The 23,206-nt window shown below is 28.0% G+C and overlaps 1 protein-coding gene across 1 annotated transcript; it reads left to right on the top strand.

Annotated features, from left to right (window-relative positions):
• The first annotated feature begins 8,855 nt into the window (after positions 1-8,855).
• LOC100200439 (exonuclease 3'-5' domain-containing protein 2) lies at positions 8,856-18,789 on the top strand. The gene is made up of 4 exons (XM_065818184.1): positions 8,856-9,696; positions 9,944-10,521; positions 10,628-10,868; positions 18,095-18,789. Exons 1-4 carry the CDS (start codon positions 9,059-9,061, stop codon positions 18,549-18,551), a joined length of 1,914 nt encoding a protein of 637 aa, XP_065674256.1. The 5' UTR covers positions 8,856-9,058; the 3' UTR covers positions 18,552-18,789.
• Positions 18,790-23,206: the final 4,417 nt, after the last annotated feature.

A 23,206-nucleotide genomic window follows, 5' to 3' on the forward strand; every position in this document is an offset into this window, starting at 1 on the left:
ATGTACACTTCTGTACAATGCAATAAATGTAGAGATAATTGGTGAATACAAGTAAATACAAACAATATTTTTGTACAATGTAATAAATGTAGAAATAAATATTTAAAAATAACCTACAACTTTTCCGAACTTTGCATTTCTAAATATACAGGGCAGACGACACGGTTCTCATAATTGTGGGGAGCACAATCATCAACTACTAAAAAAGGTCCTCCACATCTAAAAACTTTAATACCTTTGTTAAAAAAAAAAATTTATAAAAAAGGTGAGGGGGCTTTATGGAAAAAAGTGAGGGGAGGGGGCAGTGACCCCGTGATCCTCGGACGTCATCAGCCGTGGTATAATCTCAATTTTTCAACGCCAATCATGTTACCTTTTTTTTATTATTTGTTAGACACAAAGAACATCAAAATCGAACTAAACTCACTGATTTATATATATATATATATATATATATATATATATATATATATATATATATATATATATATATATATATATATATATATATATATATATATATATATATATATATATATATATATATATATATATATATATATATATATATATATATATATATATATATATATATATATAAATTAGTAAAAATTCACTTAACAAAAATTTTTTTCATTTAACACTGTCTTTCATCAATAAAGACTCATCAGAAATTTTTTATTTCATTTCGCGGACCATTTTTATGGAACAGTATAGTTCTAAATGCTTCTAAAGATTTTTCTCAAGAATGTAATTTTGATTCTTTTAAACAAAATCTTAAAAAACTAATTTTTTCAACTGATAATATACTAATCTACTTTTAAATTTTAAAATTTTTTGAAAATCCCTTATCTATATTAGTATATGTATATATTTAATGTATATTCTTGTTTATTAATTTTTTTGTTTGTTTTTTTATCCACAAGCAATTAGCGGTTTCTCTGTGACAAGACCTGATGGTCTTCTTTGAGTAATCCGAGTTATTTATTTTCTTAACGATATCTTGACTTGTTAACTTTTATTATTGTAACAAAGTTTTATTTATTTAAATTGTAATAAATATTGTAATAAAGATCAAACAAAAAAAAAAAAAAAAAAAAAAAATAAATGAAATTTTAAAACAAATCCCGATTTCAATTAATAACAGGCTGAACCAAAACTCCTATACTGAAAATGTATTCAATTCCTCTAAGCAAGTATTTGACGATGCCCTTAAAATAAGAGGTTTTGAAAATTTTGAACTAAAATTTGACCCAGGAAAAAAGAATAGAAAAAAGCGAAAAAAAACGAGAAATGTAATTTGGTTCAACCACCCATATAGCAAAGATGTTTCCATTAACATAGGAAAAGTGTTTTTAAAATTGGTCGATAAACATTTCCCTCCCTCTAATTAATTAAATAACATTTTTAATTGAAGTGCGATTAAAGTTAGCTACAGTTGCACAAAAAATATGGAAAGAATTAATAATGCTTTGTTAAACAAAAAAGAAATCCCAAATGAAAAAACTTCAGAAAATTGTAACTGTAAACAAAAAAACAATAGTCCAATGAGTGGAAATTGTTTATCAAAAAATGTGGTATATAAATGTGTTGTTTCCTGTAATAATGGACCTGATAAGCAATATATTGGCATAACAGAAGGTGAATGGAAAAAACATTTTGCCATTCATAAGCAATCTTTTAAAAATAAAAAGTATTCAAAAGACACCATGCTGTCAAAATATATATGGGAATTAAAAGGTAAATTATTGATGATTTTATACTGAATTGGTCTATCCTTAAAACAGCGCCTGCATATAACAATATTTCCAAAAAATGCACACTATGCCTACAAGAAAAATTTGAAATAATTACACATGCAAATCAAGAATGCTTATTAAACCAAAAATCGGAAATGATTTCTAAATGTTGGCACGAAAATAAGTTTCTCCTAAAAAACTATAAAAATAAATGAGCTCAAATAATAGTTACGTTAAATCCCCCTTTTAAAAAATATTTTTCTAAGAAAGCATAAGTAATCATTTCTGAAGAATTCTTTTTATAATAGTGTCAGCAAATTTCACAATTGTGTGAAAACTTACAGAAGTTAAGACATTCGCGACTTCCGGTAATTTAATTTTTGGTATAAATTGAAGTTTTATTAATTTAATTAATCACTTCTGATGAGTCTTTATTGATGAAACACAGTGTTAAATGAAAAAAATTTTGTTAAGTGATTTTCTACTAATTTATAATTGCTCTGTTCTTATAAGAACATTGAGCAGTCTATTTTGTAGAATACATTTTAAAGTTGTTTAAATATGTATACATATATATATTTATTTATATATTATTTTATAAACATCAATAAATACGAATTTCTCTCGATACTAAATCTATTTTTTAAAAGAAATTTTTGCTTGATTGTTGTGACCAGCGTCTTCAGCTTAAAAGTTTTTTGTTTGTTTTCGTTTATATCTTATTTCTAAAACAGCAGTTCTAATTTATGCCATCTTTTTCTGACGTAAATGGTGTCCAAAATTTTGTTGACACATATTGTCCCTCATGTAAATTAAGACCATTTTGTTGAGGGGCACATAAGTGGTAATGTATTACAAGTGTCTCAGTACCACCAATGTGCCCCTCAATAAAATGGTATTAATTTAGATGAGGGACAATATGTTTCAGCAGAATTTTGGATACTATTTCTGGCGCACTTACGTCAGATATTGACATAAAATAGAACTGCCGTTTCAAAAATAAGAAATAAACAAAAACTTTTGGGTTGGTCACAACAATTCAGGGAAAAGTTCTTTTAAAAAATAAATTTAGTATCGAGAGAAATTCGTATTTACCGATGTTCATAAAATTATAATTTACATACTCTCATACACGATGTCTACATTCAAAAGAGTATATATATTTATGGAAAATTTGATATATTATTATATATATATATTTTTTTTCAATTTTTATTTTAGGTGCCCCAAGAAGTCCTTACGGTCTTGTCACAGAGCACCGCGGAAGTGCATTTAACCAGGAAGTTCACGCCTCCTTCCTTACCGTGACGCGAAAATTTGTCCAGAGCTCGTTTCGAACCTGGATCTCCTGATTATAAAGCAAGCGCTCTAACCACTGCGCCACGGCCGCACAAATTTTTTCTGAAAAAGTTATTATTAGTATAATAAATATATCATTATAACATGGAAAAATAATATTACTACGTATATAAAAAAAATGAATTAAAAAAAAATAAAAAATTAAAAAAAAAATGAGTAGAAACTTCACCTGTATAAAACTATTCTCAAAGAGTATTTATCGAGTTATAAGCAATTTATATATACAAAACCTTAAAATTGCTTTGGTAATTGTTTTGGTTTTGGTATTCCACTAGTAATTACTAAAAATGGTAACACAACAGCTTAGAGATGCGCTGGAAAACACTGTTCCTCCTATGATCGAAGTTGTTTCGGTATCTATCAGAAACGACATTGTAGTATCGGCAAAACAATTTGCATCGGGCACTTTTAAAAATATGTTTATACGCGCTGACTGCACTGCAGCAGAACAAAGAGAATTCAATAAATTAAACTTAGAAAGAAAAGCAGCAAATTCTGACCCTGACAAGCTTGGGAAACTTGACAAGCCCTTTAGGTTATTCATCTGCAACGATGAATTGCGATGCATCGGTGTCTCAAAGGAAATTGAAATCAATGGATGTGAAAAGCATTCTTTCATCAAATGGAAGGATGCAAAAGCAGTCAGAATCTTAAAAACACAATGAATCAAAATATTCCCTGCAAATACTTGTTTAAATACATTAAATACAAAAGTAAATTCTGCTAAAGTCTAACCCTAAAAGTACATTTTTAAAATGTTTTTATACTAACGCAACTCTTAACCCGCCAAAATAACAAATTTATCTGCTCTCTGTAACACAAACATGCCTGATTTAATCTTTATCTCTGATACATGGCTTACTGAAGTCTCTGTCACTCAATTAAATAACTACTCACTAGTAAAGAAAAACAAAATAGGTCACGTTGGAGGTGTTGCTATCTACATTAAGCGTGATTTAGTCGCAAATAAGGTACCTGATTTTCATCTAAGATTACTCATCTAAGAACTTAAACAACAGCAACTCCAAACAAATATGGCGTGAAATTAAAATTGGTAACGAAATTGTTCTGATAGGTTGTGTCTATAGACCAACTTTATCGCATATAAATGATATAAATAAAATAATTATTTCGGTTAAGCAAGTTGTTGATAGAAAAGCGTATAGTTGTATGTTTCCAGAAGGTGATTTAAACTTTCCGGAGACCAAATTACTAAGCAGTCAAAGTAGTGCGGCAACTGTGTTTTTCTTAATACTTTAGCCGATCATAACCTAAAACAATTAGTTTATTTCTCAACATTTGAAACATCTAATAGAAAAGCAAGTAACATTTGGATTTAATTATTACAGAATTTTTAACAAGAGTAATCAACTTATCTAGCTCCTTTCCGTTTGCAATGATAAATATTAAAAAAAAACAACCGGATAATTATTTATCTGTACACTATTTCATAAACTAAAAGCATACGAGATCAATGGTAACGTTCTTAAATGGATTTAGTCATTTTTGGTTAGTAGAAAACAGCAAATTATTTTAAGTGAAAACTCTAGCAACTAGACCGATGTTTTAAGCGGAGTTTCTAAAGGGCCTGTACTTGGTCTAAAAATATTATACATTTATATAAACAACTTAATTGATAAGATGAAATTATTTCATAATATCTATGCTGATGACACTAAACTGTTACAAGAAATACGACCTGAGTTTCACGATATTAGTTGTCTGATTCTTTAAAACGATTTAAACATTGTCATATAATGGTCACAGAAATGGCAAATGTAATTAAATATTGCAAAATGTAAATTTACGCACCTAAGCATAACACCTGATTATGAATATAATAATCATGAATATGAAATAAATGATGGATATACATCACTCTTGAGACATCGGAAATTAAGAGAGACATGGGTATCTTTATATCTGATAATTCAAAATGGAATCAACACGTACAGGTTGCAACACATAAAGCAAATGGAAAAAGTATTTAGATCAAGAGATATAAAGCTTTGGAGTAAACTATACACGTGTTAGGCTACATCTGAAGTTTGCTGTTCCTGTATGGTGTCCTTACTAAAAAGGTGAAATCAAGGAAATGGAAAAAAAGGAGGTTAAACTTTTGGAAACATTGACAAAATCTCTTTACACCAACTAGCAAATTTTTTTACATATATTCATCTTTAAAAATTCTAAAAAAAAAATTTCAATAAACAGTGTAAATAAATCTGACGATGCTGTATAAATAAAATAAACTTTCGTGTTAATAAATCTGACGTTACTATATATAGAATCTATATCATTTATATATAAGATAAAAACAAAAATTAAAATGTTTTATACGTTTTTATTTTTGTTTTTATCTTATATATAAATGTTTATTGAAACAAAGATTACAAAGTATCAATTAGAAGTACTTGACTACGTCATCAATAGATAAAATAAAATTCTCAGTTTATATTTGAAAGTGGGATAAGTGTGAAATATATCAAAATTTGACAAAACAATCTTATTCCAAAGATACGGTGCGCGATAAGCAATACAAAACTTATTAAAATTGGTTCGACAAAAAGGTTCATATTTGAGAAAATTATTTCTAAGTGTATATTTATTTATTGGTTTTTCACAAAAGAGATCTTTAAAGACAGATAAGGATAGTCATTTTTCCACAAATACATAAAGCATAAGACATTAAACACATTAAGCTCATAATTATTGAGAATTTTCATTTCAATAAAAAAAGGTTTGGAATGAGTGTACCGATCCGCAAAATTAATTAAACGGATCGCATGCTTCTGACGGCGGTAAAGACATTGTAACTTACTTTTTTTTTGTGCTTCCCCATACAATATTTGCATAATTTGAATAATTATGTATAAATGAGTAGTAGAGTTGGGTTAAACTTTTTTACTTAAATATGTTCTGGATTTATATAAAATTCCAATGTTTTTGGAAATTTTTGTGCTAATATAGTCAATATGTGCTTTCCATGTGATGTTTTTATCAAGAAAAACACTCAAAAACTTTGTGACATTGTGTCTTCTTATCTCAGTATCATCAATAATAATTTTGGGCAAATTTGGGGGTAAATAAGCTTTTTTTGAAACAGGATGGAACAGAATCCATTTTGTTTTGTTACTGTTTAGAGTTAGTTTATTGCATTTGAACCACTTGGATATATTTTTAAGTTGCTCGTTCATACTAGAGAAGAGTTTGTAAATATCATTATTGGAAAGAAATAAGTTGGTATCATCAGCAAACATGATACTCATTGAATTTGAGGCTTTATTTCGGTCGTTTATATAAATCAAGAACAACAGTGGTCCCAAAATGGAGCCTTGGGGAACGCCACATGAAATATTTAGAAACTCATTAGAATAATTATTATTACTAAAAACAAACTGCTTACGGTTTGATAAATAGCTTCTGAACCCTTTTATGACTTTGTAATTTACTCCATAGTATTTCATTTTTTGTATAAAAATTTGATGATCGACAGTATCGAATGCTTTCGATAGGTCGATGAAAACACCTAAAGCATATTTAGATTTTTCAAAAGAATTTGAAATTTCACGTACAAGTTGCATAATTGCATGTTCCGTAGAATTGTTTATTTTAAAACCAAATTGGTTGACGTATAACAAATTATTAGAAAGAAAATAATTGTATAGTCTATTGTACATAATGCGTTCTAGTATTTTTGAAAATGTGCAGAGGACGGAAATAGGACGATAATTACTGATATTTTTTTGATCTCCCTCTTTTAAAATAGGGGTAACTTTTGCAATTTTTAATCAGTTAGGAAATACTCCTTGATGGATAGACGCTCCATATACTTTAAAAAGAATATCTTTTATTTGTTCAAAACATTCTATAACTATATTACCGCTTATGTCATCTGCTCCGCTTGCTTTGTTTTTTTAAAGTGATCTGAATGCTCTTTCAAATTCTTGAAAAGATAGTTTTGAATATAATTCGTTGGAACCATTGCAATTATCCATCTGTACTAGAAAATCGTTAAATTTTGCTTTGGTAGAACGAATTTTATTTGCTAGTTTAGGACCAATGTCAATAAAAAGTTTGTTAAACTCATGAGCTATATCTCTTGGATCACATATACGTTTTTTATCAACAATAATCATCTGGGGGAGAGAACCTGAGCATTTTTATTTTGTCTGCCACTAATTTTGTTCATTACTTGCCAAATGCGTCTTGAGTTATTTTTGAAAATATCTAGGAGTTTTGAGTAGTAATTTTTTTTCAAGTTTTTACGAACTTTTTTAAATAGATATTTGTAATCTTTATATATTTTCTCATTTGAAGATGATTTTGTTTTGAGATATTTTATATACAGCTTCAAAGCACTGGCTTAAATAATTGATTTAATAGTCTGACAAAAGCTTCCTATTAATTGATTAGAAGCGGAGCCGTGGAGAAAGAATATAACATCTACCCTGCTTACAATGATGTCAGAGATGCAAAATTGAAATGTTATCCTGCAAATATAACAGTGGAGGACTATTCAGCTTCGGTTTATTTAAAAGATTTAATGATTCATACTTTGCAAAGAATCTGTGCAGTTAAGGAACCTGTGATGAGGCACTTGATATTGAACGGCAAAGCAATAAAAACAATGACACTTACGTGTAAGGTTGGTTTCGATAGCGCTACTGGCCAAAGCATTTATGAACAAGTTTTATCAGAATCTGACATGAATAGAGATTTAAAGCGTAAAGAATCATTATTTATTACTTGTCCTGTTCCATTGGAGTTGACTGGATTTAACAACAGCAACAAAAAGGTGCCTATTTGAAGAAATCAAAAGTCGTCATCCACAGCCTATTGTAGACCCATAAGATTTGCATACAAAACGGAATCTACAGAATCTGTGATCGAAGAAGATCAGTACATAAAAAATGAGATAGAAAGCTTGGGTATGATTTTATTAGAGGTTTGCGGATCTTTTATTGAAGTGAGTTTTATTATTGAACTTACAATGATTGATGGGAAAATGAGGTTCAAACAATCTGAAAACTCACACCAATGCTGTCCAGTGTGTGGTGTCTCTCCAAAAAATATGAATAATATTGATATCCTTAACATAGATTATACTAACAAAGAGTTTAAATACGGTCTTTCCAGTCTTCATGCATGAATTCAACTTTTTGAGATGGTTTTGCTCATCGCATATAAAAATGAAACAAGAAAGTGGCAAGCAAATTCTAAAGAACACAAAGAAAAGGCATTTGTAGCTAAAGAAAAGATTTACACTGATTTTATGAACAAAATGTGACTTATTGTTGATTTAAATCAGTTCACAAAGTATTGATACATGGACATGACATAATTAAAAGCCTTACAATACCTATCGGACTTATGTCAGAGGAAACTCAAGAGACTAGAAATAAAGGTTTCAAATCTAATCGCAAAAATATCAGCCGAAAAACATCCAGAAGAGCAAAAAATACAGATCTTATCAATAGACTCATAGTTTCCAGTCATCCTGTTATTTCATCACTGCGTAAATCCACATCACACCGAACAATTCATTTCCTTAAGATGTTTTACAATTACTTAAACAATCTTCAAACGATATTACTGTTTTATAATTTTTGATGTAATTTAAAATTGACAATATTTTCTTGTACTATTTTTTGTTTTTATTATTCCTAAAACATTATTTATTTAAATACTCAATTGTTATTCAATATAGGTGAGTCAAAAATCCGACAAAATATTCAAATATCAATTTACCACAGTGTAACTAAGGAAAGAATCTGTTTATTCGGTGCGGCTCACCGAATATATGTTACGGTGTATACACGGGTATACACGACGTTTTATTATTTCGGTTCACTCGGTTCTGAGAAAGATATTCTTTATGACTTTTATTCTGAGTACAACAAATAACATTACAATTAAGCACCTATAACAATGAGTAATACTTTTTATTCAAAACATAAATGAATGTTTTGTTTGAAGATACTTTCAATTTATTTTTTAAATGTGACGCAACGTTTGCTTTTATTTCACTAACTATTGCAATAACATTATATAAAGTTTTTTCAAAATTCAAATCTTTCAAAGCATCAAAAAAAGACAACTTGATATGTTTAAATGAAGTTGTAAAATTCCCTTTTTCAGTCTACGATGAAAATACCAAAATAGTTACAACAAATGAATCCGATGATATCCCGAGTTTAATCAAAACTGTTTTTCAAAATGTTATTATATATGTCTTAAACAAAGCAGAAGATTGTAATGTCGTTTTAGAATGTTTTCAAGAAAACTTGCATTTTGTTGGGCTTGATTGTGAATGGGTTTCAAATGAAAAAAACTATGTGGCTCTTATACAATTATCTTTAGGAACAACTTGTCTTATTTATAGAATCCCTCAGTCGACTACTAACGAAGAGTTTCCTTTTCAACTAAAGAAGCTGCTTGAAAACCAAAAAATTTTAAAATTTGGTGTAGCTATTTATGAAGATGTTCGAAGACTGCATTCCCATGGTGTTACAGTAAGAGGTTTTGTTGATTTAAGGATTTTAGCTCAAAGATGTTTACCAGTTATCACGACAAAAAATCCTGAAGATGAAAATAAGTATGTAAAGTTGTTGTTTTGTTTATAATATTGTAGATAATAGTATTAATAATAATAATAATAATAATAATAATAATAATAATAATAATAATAATAATAATAATAATAATAATAATAATAATAATAACAATAGTAGTAATAATAATATTAATATTAAATATTATACTTTATTTTTTTCATTTAAAATGTATACCATAAGGTTGGGCAGAATAAAGTGTTTTATTATTTTTTATTGTTCTGTTTTTAGATATAAAGGAATGGGGTTGCAATCATTGTCATATAAATTATTAAATATGAATCTTGATAAATCTCGAAATATACAGTGCAGTAACTGGCATGAAACAGATCTCTCAAAGGAACAAATTCTTTATGCAGCAAAAGATGCAATAGCATCACTTGAAGTATTTTATGCTCTGGTTATTTCACGCAAATATCTCCAAGTCAATTTTGATTCTAACAGTTTATTTTTTATCTCGACATTAAAATCAAATATTTATATAAAGGGAGATGTATACAAGTATTGTCATAATGAAGATAAGTTAATAAATGAGTTTAATATTCAATACAACTTAACTCAACCATCAGCTTTTTTAGTTGAAATGGCATGCTCTATGTGTCAAGGTATTGTGGGTTTGAACTTTAAGCAAAAAAACGTTAAACTTAACAGCAAAGTGAGTAAAACAGTTGTAATGAAAGAGAAAGTTTTTAAACATCCTTGTCGTGAAAAACCATTGTATGAAAACTGCTATCTGTTAGCTCCAGATGGTAAAATTTTAGCCACTATCAATCAAAATAAAGCTAAATGGTATTTGCAAAAAGGTTTAGGTATGGTTTCATGTGATGTTTATAAAATTTGTTGAAAAATTGTTTAATATTTTCATATATAGAAATTTATTTATCATATATTACATAATAAAGTTTGATTTTCTAGGTTTTATTGACTGTGAGGAACCTTTCACTGTACGTCTTTTATTTCAACCACATTATGGTACTTCATCAGATGATGGCGAATACTATACTACAGTTAAACAAAATGTGTGCGTAGTCTGTGGAAGGAGTGAAAATTTGGTCCGTAAAATGGTTGTACCACATGATTATCGTAAGCATTTTCCTGTGGAGCTTAAAGGTCACACTTCTCATGATGTGCTACTATTATGCTTACATTGTCATAGGTAACTTCAAAAAATTTTTAAAGGTATTGCAGTATTTTTACAACCTCAAATTTAGTGATTGGGTCCGTATGTAGATAACTAATTATAAAGCAGAAATTTGAAGAAAGAGAATATAAAAGAAATTATAAATAAAAAATTCTATAAATGTCGATAACAATCGTAGTAGTATGGTAAGAAATTTTAAAGCTTCACTTTCACCTTAATAAAATTTATAGGAAAATTGAGTTAAAAATTGAAAAACAAGTTAATTTCGAAAACATCTATCAAGCCATAGCTGTGAAGCCACACAGTTTTTTGTACCATAATAATGCTAATAAATGTTATAAAAAAATTTTGTGTTTATAGTAGTGTGGAAATGTCAATTTTTTCAGTTTTTAACACACAACATTTTAGAAGAACTCTCAAGTAAGCTGAAATTTTTATTAAATGTGCTTTATATTATTTTAAATCAAAATACAAAACACAAAAATTGTAAAATTTAATGGGTAATTAAAGTATTTTGAATTAAATTTTATTGTTTTTAAATTATTGAATTAAATTTTATTGTTTTAAATGGTATTGTTTCAACTGTATATCTAATAACATGCCATTTGGTCTGCTTACTAATAATAAGCTTTTAACAACATGAAAAATTCCACAAAATGCATCATCAAATTTTCTTGTGTCTTCAATTCACTCAAGAAATATACTTAAAGAACTTAATACAATATATGGTTCTGCTATAAATTGTAAATTCTATGATGTTATTGACTTTAATAAAGCTATTAAATCTAATTCAGATCTATATCTTCACCTTAACATTGCATCACTTCCCTATCACATTTATGACCTGTGCAGTCTTACCAGCACATTCAATATTATACCTATGGCAATAGGGATTACTGAATCCAACTTATACTTTAATGATACCAATAATACAGACATAACTATTAATGTATTCAATATTGAGCATTGCCCCACTGAGGCCAAAAAAGGTAGTGCTCTTTTATATCTACAGTCTAATTTAAATTATGTAGTTTGTAATGACTTAAAGATTTACTTACCAAAATTACTTGAGTCTGTTTTTGTTGAAATCATTAAGCCACACAAAACAAATGTCCTACTTGGTTGTATATATTGTCATCCATCAATGATTTCAATACAACATTTTTAACTCCACTTCTTGAAAAGTTAAGCAAAGAACAAAAATTGATCCTTTTAATGGGTGACTTCAATGCAGATCTACTGAGCTATAGTGAATCTAATCCTATTTCCAACTACCTTGATACCTTATGTTCTTACTCGTTTAATCCTTCCATAATCCTACCTACTCTTATAACAGCTAAATCTCAAACACTCATTGATAACATCTTTATGAACTTCTACTCTTCTGATCATCTCTCAGGTATTTGTGCCATGTGATCTCGGATCACATGGCACAATTTATCTGTGTTCCTGGCACGTCCAACCAACCAAATAAAGTTAAAATTTCTAGACGATTTCTAAAAAAGTTTGACTCTAACAAATTTATTCTAGAAATTTCTAAAATCAACTGGGAGCTTATGATTAAAAAAGACGACAATATTAATGAATTAACATTAATCAATTTTTAAAATCGTTTAATAGAGTTTTAGACCAATGTGCCCCCTTTACAACTTTGACTAAAAATCAAATCAAACTTAAATCTAAACCGTGGATCTCCAAAGTCTTACTTAAATCTATTTCTGTAAAAAACAAACTGTATAAAAAATTTGCAAGATGTAAAAACGTTAATACTAAAAATGAACTTTTCACAAAATTTAAATTCTATAGAAATAAAATTAGCAACTTATTAAAAAGTAGTAAAAAGTCATACTACCTAACTTATTTTAATAACAACATGAACAACATCAAAAATACATGGAAAGGCATAAAAGATATCATAAATATTAAAGCATCATTACATAAAGTACCTACTCAGTTAAATCTGAATGAAAATATCATCACAGACCATGCCACTGTTTCAAATATATCTAACTATCAACCCATTTCCCTTCTTTCCAACCTAAGCAAACTTTTTGAGAAGGCTATACAAGTTTCTAGAAAAGTTTAAATGCTTGTACTAACATCAATATGGATTTCGAAGCAAACATTCCACAACCCTCACACTTTTTAAAATTATTGAGAAGATTAGAAGAGCTCTAGACCATTAACACTTTGCAAGTGGGTTGTTTGTAGATTTGCAAAAAGCTTTTGATACTGTGGATCACTCCATCCTTTTCACAAAATTGGAATACTTTGGAATCAGAGGCATCCCACTAAAATGGTTTACTTCATATCTCCAAAGCAGAACACAGTCTGTTTCCATTAATGGCACTAAATCTGATTTACAGAATTGCTCAAATGGCGTCCCACAAGGGTCAGTTTTAGGACCACTTCTTTTTCTTCTTTTTATTAATGACTTTAATACTTCTTTTAAATTTGCAACTGCTTACCATTTTGCTGATGATACTTACATGCTACTGGTTGACAAATCACAATAAAAAAATCAACAAATATATTAATCATGATCTTGGAAATCTTGTTCAGTGGCTCTGTTCTAATAAACTTTCTCTCAATTCTAACAAAAAAGCTGTTCAACTTTAAATCCAATCTGGCACCAATTAATAAGCACTTAAGTTGCAGACTAAGCGGACAAAAAATTTATCCTTTAGACTCTATTAAATATCTTGGGATTAAATTTGGTTCTAATCTTTCTTTTCAAGGCCAGTTGAATGACTTAGCAATGAAACTCTGCAGATGTAATGGAATGCTAGCCAAAGTCTGCCATTATGTAAATCTAGAAACTCTGCTAAATATATATCATACTATTTTTGGGTCCCATCTAAGATATGCATGTCAAGCATGGGGACAATCCCATAGGCAAATCATTTTAAGGTTGTCCCATCTCCAAAATAAAGCTTTGAAAATAATATATTTTCAGTACAATAACTTTAAATCTAATGTGCTATACCTAATTTCCAATATATTAAAATTAAGCGACCTTGTGATATTCCTTAACTGCCAATTTGTCTGGAATCATCATCACAAAAACCTTCCCCTATCATTCAACAATTTCTTTACAAGTACAAATAGTCACTATCCTCTTTTCCCTATCAGTAGCTTAAGCTTAGTTATTCCAAAACACCACTGCTAAATATGGAAATAAGTCCATTAAATATCAATCTATTAGCTCATGGAACAAACTACCTCCTGATCTAAAATCTCAATTCAATCTCTGAATTCAAAATCAAGCTTTTTAAATATTTGTTAAAAAAATACAGCTAAATATTTCTAAAAATTAATTATTATATTAATTATTCTTTATTATGTAAACCAATTCAAGATCCTTCAGTTTTTTATTTGATATTTTTAACATTTTGAAATTTTTTCTATCTGCCATTTTTAAACTTTTTTCATTCTAATATTATTATTACCAATATTTTGGCATTCTTTATTTATCTATCTATTTATTTATCTCTTTTCATTCAACCATTCTCTACTTCGTACTAAATGTTTGCTGCTGCTGACATTTTCCACTAAATTTTTGTTGCTGCTGTTATGGTTGTTTTAGTAAATAAAAAATGTTTTAAATAATAAAAAAAACACGCCATTTTGCTTTTATTTGACGTCATTAAACAGTTTTTTGTACCATTTCATTATGATGTCAAAAAACTTCGAGTAAAATTGCCTGTATAACTACTGATTTTACATTATATTTTACATTGTACTTTACATTATATTTTACATTGTATTTTATATCCTATTTTACATAATCTTTTACATTATGTTTTCGTTTTATTTTACACTTTGTGTTATATTTTACTTTATACTAAATTATATTTTATACGTAGTGGTCGGGCATTCAGTGGGCATTGTAAAAGTTTGGCAGCAGGTTACATAGCAGGCTATGTAAAGGACAGGTAGCCTGTGGGCATTTTAGTAGTTGTGTAACAGGCTATGCAACTTGCGATTAATAACTATGAATAAAATATAACTATGAGCAGGCTATGAGTTATTTAGCAGGTATATGTGTGTATATTGACTTATGTCCTAGAAATAATAAAAATCAATTAAAACTAATAAAAAGTCAATGTATATCATCATAACAGAATTTTTATGATGGTGTAATTTAACATTTAAACATATTGGTTTTCTTAGGTTACTCAAAGTTGAACAAATAATAGTAATATCACTCAATAGTTTCAACAGTTTAAGCAGAAACTCTGTAGCCAAAATTCAAAATGTCTTTGGTCTTCTAATAACTTGTTCAACCAGTATCTATAACTTAGCAATTTCTTTTGCTTTCTTTAGTTCTTCATTTGTTGTTCACTTGTCAAATCATTTGAGCTGCACCTTTCCGACCAGGGGTAACTGTGTAGTAGATATAATGTTCAGAAAATTCAGTATTAATATTAAAGCCTTTATCATACATTTTACAAGAGTATTTTGGAATGCAATCTAAATAGTTGTTGTGATTTTTAATTTCTTTATCTGAAATAGAGCCTCTGTAAGCTGTAGAAATTATTTAAAGAGATTATTGATAAATTTGAAGGTAGAGATACTAATGTTTTTATAGTGTTGTGATGTTTATATTCACTCCATGTTAGTTTCTGTCTAAATTTTTGGGTGTTTCAATAAAAAACTTTGTTCCATCTGAGGTTTAGTGCAATTCTGAATAATTTAATTTTTTAAATCTGCTTGTCATGGTCTGTGTTATAACATCTTTACTTGGAACAAAAACCATGTGCTTTAAGAGTTAGCCAGAAACTTTCACCCATGTAGAAAATATTGGGCTGGCTAATCCTAAAAATATATTAAACCTGTCAGCAAGATCAGTTGTCAGTAGTCCAAGTCTCAATTTTATTAGCATCATTAAAAATTCATCTTTGCTGCATAACTTTCATTTTGGTCCAAATAGTTTAGTTTTTTTTTTAAATTTCAAAAAACAGCAGTAGATGTTTTTTTAACATCCCTCTTTTAAATAATTACACCCCATCCCTTCTTTTAATTAATGATGATATTGCACTATGTAACTCATGAAACACACTGACAGACGTAAGGCTAGTATAAAAGTCGCAAGATCTATCTATACTTTTTAATAAATGTTTGTATAAGAGTAAACTGCAATAACATGATTTGTTTGCATTGTGTTTATATATAAATTTGCTTTCATAGTAATAACTGATGTGATTGAGGTTAATTTTTCATATAAATTTTTATTTTTTCAATTTCATTCTGAAGTTCTTGTTTTAAGTTATTGAATTCATTTTTTAATTCTTGCCGCTCTATTATAAAACAATGCTTAATGTTAAATTTAACATAATCTGATAGATCATTGTTTGAAAAAGGTGTGATACTTGCTGACTGCACAAAGTTAAAATTGATATCATCAGCAACTTCAGAAACTAATTTATTATTTTTTGTTGATGAAATCGGTAATTCTTGAGATAAGGTTGTTATTTGTGATTTATAGCTTATTTTTTGTCAATAATTATTTACATTTAATAAGAGAAGTCTTTGAGCATTGTAGCCTAAGCTTAACAAAGGATATTGATTTTAAAACGATAGTGCTCTGTCAGGAAAATTGTTTGAACATACTCTCATTTTAGGTTTTATAGCGATTAATTTACCATGATGTGATAATGAAGGAGTTGAATGGTTAATTCGTTTTCTCCATTTTTCTCTGACCTATGGTTGTTTATATATTGTTATATATCTGTGTGTTAATAATAAATAACAAATGCTTACTCATATGGTAATTTGCAATTGCATAAGTTAGAGCTTCGTTTAACATTGTGTACACATAAATCTTTCCACATTTCTAGATTGTATTTGTTATTTTTACAATCAATGACAAGCGCATAAGGGTGGCCACAGCTCTTCTAAAATCTTCTAAAGTCTTCTTTTTTCAAAAAACCTCCTCCAAAATCCTTTATTATCCTCTAAAAAGTTAAAAATGTGATAAAATCTTCTCATTTTTATTTTTTTGTTTCTTGATGGTAGTATAATATTCAAAATTCATGGTCTGCAAAACTGGTTAATGTCTAAAATGACGATTGGGTTGTAAAAAATCAGTTTTAGCTAATCCATGCTATCTAACATAAAAAATGATATTATTGACTTTGAAACCCTGGATAAAAACATTTAAAAAACATTTAAAAACATTTAAAATAGTTAAAAAAACATGGATGTTAAACCTATAAAAAAAATCCTCCAAAATCCTCTATTTTCATTAAAAATTTTGTAGTTTTGTAGAAAAAAATCCTAAATGCAAAATCTTCTTTAAAATCCTCTTTTTTTTATGAAAATTTTATGTGGCTAAAATAAATTAATTTGCCCCTGTTCACCCTGTAACAATCTGTTCAGTATTTACATTGTTTTCCATTATAAACCTCGATAACTTAACCCGTTGAAATAATGTTTGTATACGTTTTTACTTCCATTTCTGCGCGCGCATAAATTTTATATCGGAACTATGAAAAGGTGTATTTTTCTAAATTCTTTAACATTAGCAAATAAAACTTTCTTTTTTAAAAAAAGCATGGATAACTTTGTGGAATAGTTTTTTTCTTATAAAAAAAACTCTGTAGCAAAGTAATTAAAAAATTATTTTAACTCAATATTTTGTCGCACAATTAAGTTAATAAAATTTTGAAAGTTTTAAATTCATACTTTAAGAGATTATTTAATTACACACGTTTGTGGTGGTATTGTGATTGAGAATTCAAATCAAAAATAAAAGCAGTTTATTTACTGCCAAAATTGTGTTTGAAATACAACAAATACCTGCTTTTGGAAGTTGAAATCTTTGGTATTGTTTTACAATTACCGGCAATTTTATTTGTTACCGTTACCTATAACGATTTTATTTGTTACCGTTACCTATAACGATTTTATTTGTTACCGTTACCTATAACGATTTTATTTGTTACCGTTACCTATAACGATTTTATTTGTTACCGTTACCTATAACGATTTTATTTGTTACCGTTACCTATAACGATTTTATTTGTTACCGTTACCTATAACGATTTTATTTGTTACCGTTACCTATAACGACTTTATTTGTTATCGTTACCTATAACGATTTTTTTGTTATCGTTACCTATAACGATTTTTTCAATTTTATTTTTCAATGCTACTAGTTTACTGTAAAGTTTTTTTAAGTTTTTCTTTTAAATTTGTCAGTTTTTCATTTTGATTTATTTTTTTGTTATTTGATTTAGAACTGCGCAGCATGCTGATGATGCCCTTCGCCAAGAGCTTGCGACCAAACATCTTGCACCACTTGGTACAAAAGAAAGAATGATTCTTATAGATAACCCTGTTTTACTTAAAATTCGCTCGGCAGCCAAAGCTCTTTTTAATCAAAAATCAAAAATTCCATACCTCAGAAAGATTGAGCTAGAAACTATCATAAAAGATTATTATGGTGTTGAGACAATAAGCGAAAATTTGCTGCGTGATGCTTTGAACATGAATGTAAAAATAACTAACGAATCTTTTCAGTACCTTCATGGGGAAAAGGTTGTAAAAGATATTATTCGGGAGGACCGTTTGTTCAATTTTATTCGCATGTGGCGTCAGCATTTTCTTGACGTAATGCAACCAAAGTACATGCCTGAGCTATGGTCTGTTGATCATAACATACAAAAATATGATAATCTTAAAAAAGCAGTTTAGAACATGGTTGTAACCTGTGGAAAAAATTTTTTTAAGAATTTTTCTGAACTGGAATGAATTCATCTTTCAGATCTATAATTCAGATCAAATATTTTTGAGGTATTGTTCAAAGTTGCAAAAAACAGCATTACAAAAGTTTTTAATGCACATTTTAATAACAAGTTTAAAATTTTTAATGATTTAAGAGATTTAAAATTTTTGAAAATAATTTTTATGTAATAATTGAATGTTGCTGGCATTTGTAATCATTTTGCACCGAGGCAAGTTATGCTAGTTCGCTCATGACTTTCGCATGTACGTTTGTTTAAAGTTAATTATTTTGATGCCCATCACTCCTTTTAGTTCTGGGATTTCAATCTTTTATTTCAACCTCTTCAGTGATGTCTATGTTAAGGTTTCACAATTGCGATAAAACCGTAACCCAATGATATATTATATAAACTAGTTGTCTAACTTGCGGGATTTTATTGGATAAAAAATGAAGCCGCTTTTTTTTGTTTATATCAAAAGTCCGCCATTTTGTAAAAAGGGCAAAAGCTGAAGTGTGGAATAAAAGTTAAAAATGCAAGTCAAAAGGTTTCAATAAATTAAAGATTATTCAAAAACAAATTTTAATAATTATAAAATACTTATAAATGTTTTTTTATAAGCCTATGCTTATTAAAAAGTATTTTAATTCATAAAAATGCTTCAAAAAGCGTCTGTCATTATATTTTTCTATTCGAAACTTTAATCCTTTTTTAATCGAAAATAAATTTAAGGAATCATAAATTATTATTTTACAAGTAATATCATTTCCACTTAACACTTTTACATAAACAGTATTTAAATTTAAAATATATTTATTTCATTTAAGAAAAGAAAAGTTAAAAATATTTGTTCACAAATTTAATCCGCCGTTTGTAAAAAGGGCAAAAAGCTACTTTTTACAAACGGATCTTTTTATGATCTTTTCGGATCTAGTTATGTACTATATCATTGCCGCAACCAATATGAATGTCTTTGTTTACTGTTAAAGATTTTGATTAATAGCTGAAAAAAAAACTGAATAAGGAAGTAGCTGGTTTATTTGAAAATTACGTAGATTTAATTGGAAGTCTACGCGCGGAAAAGTACTGAAACTACATTTGAACAGTATTAAATCGGCATAATTGTTTATTTCGTGAATAAATAGTTACAAACATAAACCTCAAAAATAACACTATTGTTTTTTAATGTAATTGTTTTTAATTTTATTTAGTAGAAGTTTTTGTGTTTGCATTTTCATTTTGTAGTTTTTGCGTTATATCTTTTCGTATGCGTAAAGTTTGTTTTTATTTGTGCTGTTTTGCTTATAGTTTTTATTTTTGTTTGCTGTTGTTATTAATTGAGTGTTTTAATATTCTTTGTCTTATTACTTATTTTATTATTGCTTTATCGTTATTATTATTATTTTTAAATTAATTTAATTTACACATGCTTTTATTTATTATTATTTTTTTGTTTGTTTATTTTATTTAGGTGTCACTCCAATGACTAGTTTTCAACTATATGAGTGACACCTACCCTAATTTTGTAAAATTATAAAAAACTTGTAATTTTTCAAATTTTGGTTGAATAAATGGATTTAAAAAAAAAAAAAAATTATATGGTGATTTTTAGTTAATAAAATAAAAGAACGTCACATTTGTGAATTATCAAGGAGTTAAAATAGCTGGAGGGAAACGAAGTTAAATTATATCATTTTTCACGGAACGGTCTTAGTTGTTTTCACGGAACGGTCTTGGTTCTAATTTTTTAATGATTTTCGCGTACTTATCGTAATTCAAAGTTGACCAATCACATAACATTTTAATCAAAAAGTTATACGATGATATTTTTTCGAAACGTCATCACAGTGATTAAGAAACACTTAAAATTTGGCAAAAATACAGTTTTTTGAGTAGCGCAATTTAAGTAATATTATTAGCTAACTTACTGTAAAATACTACGACACAAAATAAAATCCTGTAAAGATTTAATAAGTTCCTTGCCAAAATTTAAATGACTTGAATTTCCAAATAATTTAATATGCTATCTAAACAGGCCGTTTTTATATCTAAAATATTTTCATGAAATATATTTCAAAAATTCAAATTTAAATTGTATATATTTCGATTAAATGGTTTTCAAAACGTTTTTTTTATTAATCGCTTAGGAATAATTTTTTTTTCGCTGTATAAATTTATAATATAAAATATATTATAAAACGTTTTTATAAACGTTAGTATAAAACATAGTATAAAACGTTTTTATAAACACTTTATGAATAAAAGATTTATAGGTTCCAATGTCCTACTTTAACTTATTTGTTTTCTAACTTATTGTTTTTGTATTGCTTAAAAAAATTTGAAATACAAAGATTAAATATTTAGTATAATAAAAACTATGTTATTAAAAAGCATGGAGAAAAATACACTTTAAAAGAAAAATAAAGCTTTCCTTTTAAACCAACTTATACCTTTGAATATCTGAAGAACTGTTATAAATCATAAATTTTTATAAAAGAAGAATTGAAGCAATAACCAGTGACACGATCATTTCTAAGATCAACGAGCTGATAGTGACAAACCTCCAATCGTTGGGTAAGTTTATCAGTAGCAACTATTAATACTTCAGAAAAAGCTAAGCGCTACACTCTCAATAGTTTTACCTTTATTTGGTTTTAAAATCTTAAGTTTTAAGTTTTAAAATTTTAAGTTCATTAGATAATATTTTGTTCCATATTTTTTGTCCTCAAGTAGAAATAGAAAATTCAGTCGCCGCAAAATAACTTTTGAGTTGAATGCAGCTGTTATGGATCTGGTTATTATATCTGTTCTGATTTATTTTAAATAGCAGGTAAAATATTTTAGAAGATATTTATTTAAAAAAATTTATTTGGTAGACATTCATTATATTTGAATTAAGGTGGTCCTATACGATAACATCAAAATTTTAAAAATGCATTTTTAAAATTTTGATGTTATTGTAGATACAGAATCTTTCCAAAACGTGGGAGACAAAGTTTGGTTATCCCTAAAACTACAATAAAGTCTGGCATGTACTTTACACCATCTTTGATAACATAATTTGCACAAAAACATTCTTCATGTAGTGAAATTTCACTAAAAACAGATATTGGCAATGGTAAGCAAGCAGGCATAATTTCAAGACCAGAACCTACTTCTATACTGAGTATACTTGCAAAATTTGACAAATGAAGATGTAATTGTAATTGTTGACGCCATGCAATACTTTTGCAAATATTTTGTTGTGCAAAATGTGCAAAATGTTGTGCAAAATGTGACATTGTGCAGTTGTCACAAAATGTGACAGTTGTGCAAAATGTGACATTGCTCCTTTGCAGGAGCATGTTTTCCTTCAAATCGCATACACCAATAACTTGGAGAAGGTCCCAGTTGTAACATTTTTTTAGGATAATGAATAAGAAAATGTTGTTTTGGAATAACAGTATGACCAGAAAATATTTCTGTAAACAAATTGTGATAAACGCTAATCATCTCTGTTAAATAAGTTATTAAATGAATAGTTAATTTTGGAGCAAAGATTATTCCACATATTTCCATTAGTAAATGAATTAAATGAAAATACTGGTCATCAGTTTCTACAACATCACCAAGCAACAAACAAAAAAAAACTTCCTAAACACTAACTTTGTGTTGCATTTATACCTAACCTTTTGTCTATAGAAACAAGTTTTTCACGTGTTATTGGCAATGGCCTATTTTTTTTATCAATCTTATTAGCATTAAAGTTTGAACTAAATCCAAAAATTTGGTGCAATGCAAGATTGTCCCCAGACCACATAACTACTGCACCATATATGCAAACGTAACTTCCGTTTATGTACAATTTAACTCCTTTCCCTAGAGCTACCAAGTCGTTTATTAATGGTTTTAAAAGTTTTTTATATCCATACTTTGCAACATCAGCTGCAAAGCAATAAATTACTGGATATATGTTGGCCAATTTAAAGCATCTCTTTGTGTTAGAATTTTTTATAGAAAAATAAACAGCAAAAACTTTGTAAACTTTGGTTTTTGAACCTAAAGGGTTTACTGTTTTAAAATCATCACAGTATAGTTGCAGCTGAAGAGCATCTGGATGTTTTTGATATAATGGGTGATTTTTATATTGTTCTGCATCACTATAACAAGTTAATTTATTTAATTTTGTATAAATGTTATTATCTATTTTATCAACTGTGTGCTTAGAAATCACCATAGAAATGGTTTCTAGTATAGGAATATAATGCATAGTTTCATGTACATAACTTATCACATTACTTCTAGAAGTTTTGACGCATTTCAGATCTGAACCCAACAGTTATTTCAATAGGTACAACCATCCCTTTTTGTTGTAATTGTTTTCTTTGCAAGTATGTAGATGTAATTAAACTACATTTTACACACTCACATTCAATATCGTTTAGGACATCGTTTATTCTACTAGCGACTGTTTCTTCATTGTTTTTTGTACATTTTCAATTACACAGGATAAAATATTTTGAATACTTTTACCTACATACTGAATTATAACTTCACTTGTGTTACGGCATCTGAAAGTCATTAAAACATCTATAATCATTTCTTTTATCTTTTCCCCATTTAATGCACTTGAACAAATATTACGAA

The sequence above is a fragment of the Hydra vulgaris genome, chromosome 14 (genome assembly GCF_038396675.1).
Source record: "Hydra vulgaris chromosome 14, alternate assembly HydraT2T_AEP".
In the NCBI taxonomy this organism is placed as follows: Eukaryota; Metazoa; Cnidaria; class Hydrozoa; order Anthoathecata; family Hydridae; genus Hydra; species Hydra vulgaris.

Coding starts and splice junctions, on each gene's coding strand:
- LOC100200439 (XM_065818184.1), top strand. CDS start 9,059: ATGAATGTTTTGTTTGAAGATACTTTCAATTTATTTTTTAAATGTGAC. Junction 10,522..10,627: donor GTATTTGCAAAAAGGTTTAG/GTATGGTTTCAT, acceptor TTGATTTTCTAG/GTTTTATTGACTGTGAGGAA. Junction 10,869..18,094: donor TTATGCTTACATTGTCATAG/GTAACTTCAAAA, acceptor TATTTGATTTAG/AACTGCGCAGCATGCTGATG.